Here is a 4,470-nt window from a genome sequence, read left to right as displayed (position 1 = left end):
TTGTTTTTGGAAGTGTGGCTCCCAAATACTGGATGAAGAATCCAAGACGAACACGATGTCTGTCGGAATCCCTGTACAGTTTAATTCAGTCCGTACTGAAAACAATAGAAAACACACAAAAAATAATGAATGTCACACGCGACAGGAACAAATATATACAAACTTAAAAAACAAAATCTGTTAAGGAACTGTTTTTGTCATTTTTTTTTTCTTTTCGATGAACTAAGATATCATATCAGGGTTGGCAGCAGATTCTGCAATTTCTTATGGCGTGAAAGGGTCAAAGCAAACGTAGAGTGGATTTCTGTCTCTAAAAACAAAGAGCATCATGCCGTCGAGTCAGCGATCATTTCCTCTTTTTAGCCTGGCAATCTCAAGAATTTTAAGAAAGTAAAAATTGGAATTTGCGTTTACTTCCGGTAACCTTGTAACCCTCGCTTTCTTTATTTTGTCATTTATTCTTCACATTCCATGAGTGATGTTTCTGACAAAGGGGGAAGAATTTCTGTTTTCTGGGTGGAATCTATCCATCAAAAACTTATCGCTGACTATTTTTTGAGTTGGAAGTTGTATTGTTTTAGTTTCTTACATGAAGTGGCTTCATGCATCGTCTGGAACGATTTCCATAAACGAGATAATTCAAACCCGACATAATTATAATAAATCTGATGAAATTTTACCGCATGACATTTCGAGCTTTATTTCTACGGCTACAGCAACATTATACTCATATAATTAAAATTATAGACATTAAATATCACTATCAATGATTTATCACTAATACTCTCAGTAAACTGATACTGGCAATGTTAAACTCGTATTTAATTAATTGTATACAATGAATAGTTTACAATACGTTTCGTTGTAAAATGATGTCCCAAAAGGTTGGTAGGTCGCAAAAAAAAAAGTCGAGATGAAATACAAGTGAAAACAGTCGATAAACATGATTATATACAAGTCTATAAAGTAAGCTGGTTTGTTCAAAACACAATATCCTCTGTTATCCGCTTGCTTAGATAATGAGTTTCGAGTAGCAAATTTCATTGTCTAACAAACAAGTATAGCAATTAAAACAAGGAATACTTACTTGCAAATCCGCTAGTCTGGTTTACAATGATCTGTAAAAAAAAAAAAAAAAATAAATAAAAATAAAAATAAATAAATAAATAATAATAATAATAATAATAATAATAATAATAATAATAATAATAATAATAATAATAATAAAAATAAAAATAATAATAAAAATAATAATAATAAAAATACAGCTTCTACTGCCACTGATAATAATAAAAAGAGCAAAAATACTACTACTACTACTACTACTACTACTACTAATAATAATAATAATAATAATAACAGCAACAACAACAACAACAATAATACAACTTCTACTGCCACTAGTAATAACAATAAACATAACAATAATAAGAATACCACTACAAATATTACTACTAATAATAACAACAAAAACAATAAAAACAACAACAATAATAATAACAACAACACAAACAACAACGATACAACTTCTACTGCCACTAGGAATAACAATAAGCATAAAAATACTACTACTACTACTACTACTACTACTACTACTACTACTACTACTAATAATAATAATAATAATAATAATAATAATAATAATAATAATAATAATAGCCATGGCATGGATCGATAAAAAAATATATACAAGATTCCCCAAACATGAATAATAGAATGCTTGAGAATATACAAAATGTTTGATAAGATTATCAATTTGACTGAAAAAGCAATGAGATCTTGAATGCTTGAAGTGACAGCTGAAGGAGAATGCATAACTGAGCTAAAAATAGAAAGCGTTATCTTCCAAGTAAATTTCCTCTCACCATTACTGTTCATTACAGCTATGATGCTCCTTAAGCATATACCCAGGAAATACCAAGCCGGATACACGTTTGCCAAGATTAAAGTGTAGTATCTGTTCTTCAGATGCTGCACTTCAATTTCTTGTTCTCTGTCAGTGGAGGAGAAATCCTTCACGACTGAGACAATTTAAAATTTTTGCTCTTTTCCCCATGTTAAAAAAATGACCCTGGTGTCTAACTCTGTCCCGTAGGGAGGCATACTAACACAGACGCAGGAATGAACCTTCTATATGTAGTATATGTATATGGCCTTCTTGTATGGCTTAGATATTCAGCCCTTGAAGCTGTGTCTACTAACTGAGAGAAGGGGCGAAAGAGGTCCACTGGCGCCTCAAAACTAGTCACTAGGTAGGGCTCTAACTTTGGATGATATCTCAGCTAGGAAAAGGAAATTCTGATTGCAAACCTCCGCTGCATTCAGGGGAAAGGCTAAGGGACTAAACTCCGACAAAAATCCTAAGGCGGCATGACTTTATATTTTCATCACCGGCAGCTCCTGGGGCACAAGCTGTATCGACTTTCCCTTGGATCATCTGCCTTTGTGGAGAGGGGTGGGGACTGCTGCACGAGCAACAACTATCCCTCCATATCAGACCGAAGAAAGAAAATACTAACCAGATATCCAGTGGATGAGAGCGAAGAGGATTGCGACTTTGGGGAGGCTTATTGACATCAAAATTCCAGTGAAGTCAAATGGTTGGTGCCAGCGACAAATCAATGGTGAACGATTATTGCGATAACGTAAACTTATTTACGAAGGTTATTGAAAGTGCTGGAGCGGACTGTGAATCTGTGAAGACTCCTATATATTAGTTATTTTCATTTAACTTTTAAAACAGTACTCTACGTACACGTGTTTCGCTGCTTAACCCGTTTACGTAGAATACTGTTTTCAAAGTAAAAAAAAAAAAAAAATATATATGTATATTTATTTGTTTACGTCCAAAATATATGGGCGATCTTTCTTAAGAAAAACTAATTCTCTGATCTCCTAGTTGAGAGACGTCTAAATGACCCAAGGGAGAAAACTTTGTTTTAAAAATGTGCTGAAATATGACTGCTTTAGATAAGAACTCAGCGAATGCTGAGTTCGGATATATTCAACTGATGAGCCCAAATTAGATGAAACACGAGTCTTGCACTTCCGTTTTTTTTTCTTTTGGCTTACATGACTCATGTGAGCTGCGACGTTAAATAATGAAAATCTATACGTAATATCATCCTATTCGCGATGTGTCTAGCCGTACTGATGAGATTTTAAAAGACGAAACACGTGATATCAATAACTATGTACACACACACACGCGCACACATATATAGATATATGTGTATACATACATTCATACATACATACATACAAACATACAGACATACATTGCGCATATTTAGGCCTCATTTTTTCATTTAAACAGACATTATTAAAGACAACAGAAAGCCTCTGTTTTGTAATACCTTTGTTTTAATGGAAAAAAAAACAGTATTACAAAACAGAAGCTTTCTGTTCTGTTTAAATATATATGTGTGTGTATGCATATTATATGTACATGTATGTATATATATAGGTACATATATATATTTAAACAGAAATTGTTAAAGACAATATATATATATATATATATATATATATATATATATGTATATATATATATATATATATATATATATATGACACAAGGGAGAAAACTGTCTTCAAATGATGCTAAACTATGACTGCTTACATAGATAAGAACTCGGTACGTTCCAATTATACAAGCTGCCTGTAAGAAAGATACGATTAAAATAAAGAAAAAAAAGAAAGAAAAAAGTAGGTAAATATGAGAACGAGTAAGAAAGAAACAAAAAAAAAAAAGGGAGCTGAAAGTTTACTTACCAGCAAAAATACCGTAAATAACGCACAGAATAATGTTGGCTTCATGGCGACGTATAATAATAATTTTTTTTTTCTTTTTTTTTTTAAACTTTCTGATGGTTTGGTTATTAAATTAAGTTGTTGTTTAAGAATCACTTGGATGTTACCTCAACGAGTCAGAGTTGTGTCTGATAGTTCAACCACAGGTTCGATCCATTATATATAATAGATAACACTCACACATAAATATACCGCGAAACATGTCTTAGGAATGTGAAACTAGATCTTACGCGTGGGTGGCAATCAGATTTCTTTGTATTTCTTATCTCTTCTTTATGAATGGGCACCTCGTGTGTAAAACGGGCGAATCACGTCATCTCGTTTCATTCTCAACCCGGAATTATGAATGGGCCAATTTGCTAGGGTTGTAACATTTCCTTATATGGTGCTGTACGCGCATGATAAACAGTTTTCTCTGAAGAGAAAAGTATCGTCTCACATTGTGATAAAAAGATAAAGTTGTATTTGCATTCAACACATACATATTGAAATACGTAAATATATATATTCATGCGTGAATATATATATTTATTTATTCTTGTCTGTCTGTCTGTCTGTCTGCCCGTTCCCTCTTTTCTTGGAAACTACTGTGCCGATCTGGTTAAAATTATTATAGACCATACATACATGCGTAAAATGCGCTTAAGTATGATATTT

General features: G+C 32.6%; 1 protein-coding gene across 1 annotated transcript in view; it reads right to left on the bottom strand.

Annotated features, from left to right (window-relative positions):
* LOC145259934 (matrilin-1-like) overlaps nucleotides 1-4,032 on the bottom strand; it is a 12,827-nt gene extending 8,795 nt beyond the window's left edge. The window contains exons 1-3 of the mRNA XM_080117896.1: nucleotides 3,775-4,032; nucleotides 1,088-1,118; nucleotides 1-95 (exon numbers count right to left, since the gene is read on the bottom strand). The exon at nucleotides 1-95 is cut by the window's left edge and continues 57 nt beyond it. Of these exons, the coding sequence (XP_079974022.1) occupies nucleotides 1-95; nucleotides 1,088-1,118; nucleotides 3,775-3,819 (171 nt within the window). The 5' untranslated portion in view covers nucleotides 3,820-4,032. The remainder of the gene's footprint in view (nucleotides 96-1,087; nucleotides 1,119-3,774) is intronic.
* Between the last annotated feature and the right edge of the window lie 438 nt (nucleotides 4,033-4,470).

This window comes from Euprymna scolopes, chromosome 35 (assembly GCF_053919585.1).
Source record: "Euprymna scolopes isolate OS-2025 chromosome 35, ASM5391958v1, whole genome shotgun sequence".
In the NCBI taxonomy this organism is placed as follows: domain Eukaryota; kingdom Metazoa; phylum Mollusca; class Cephalopoda; order Sepiida; family Sepiolidae; genus Euprymna; species Euprymna scolopes.
The sequence above is the reverse complement of the archived record's forward strand: the minus strand, read 5'-3'. Positions and strand labels throughout refer to the sequence as shown.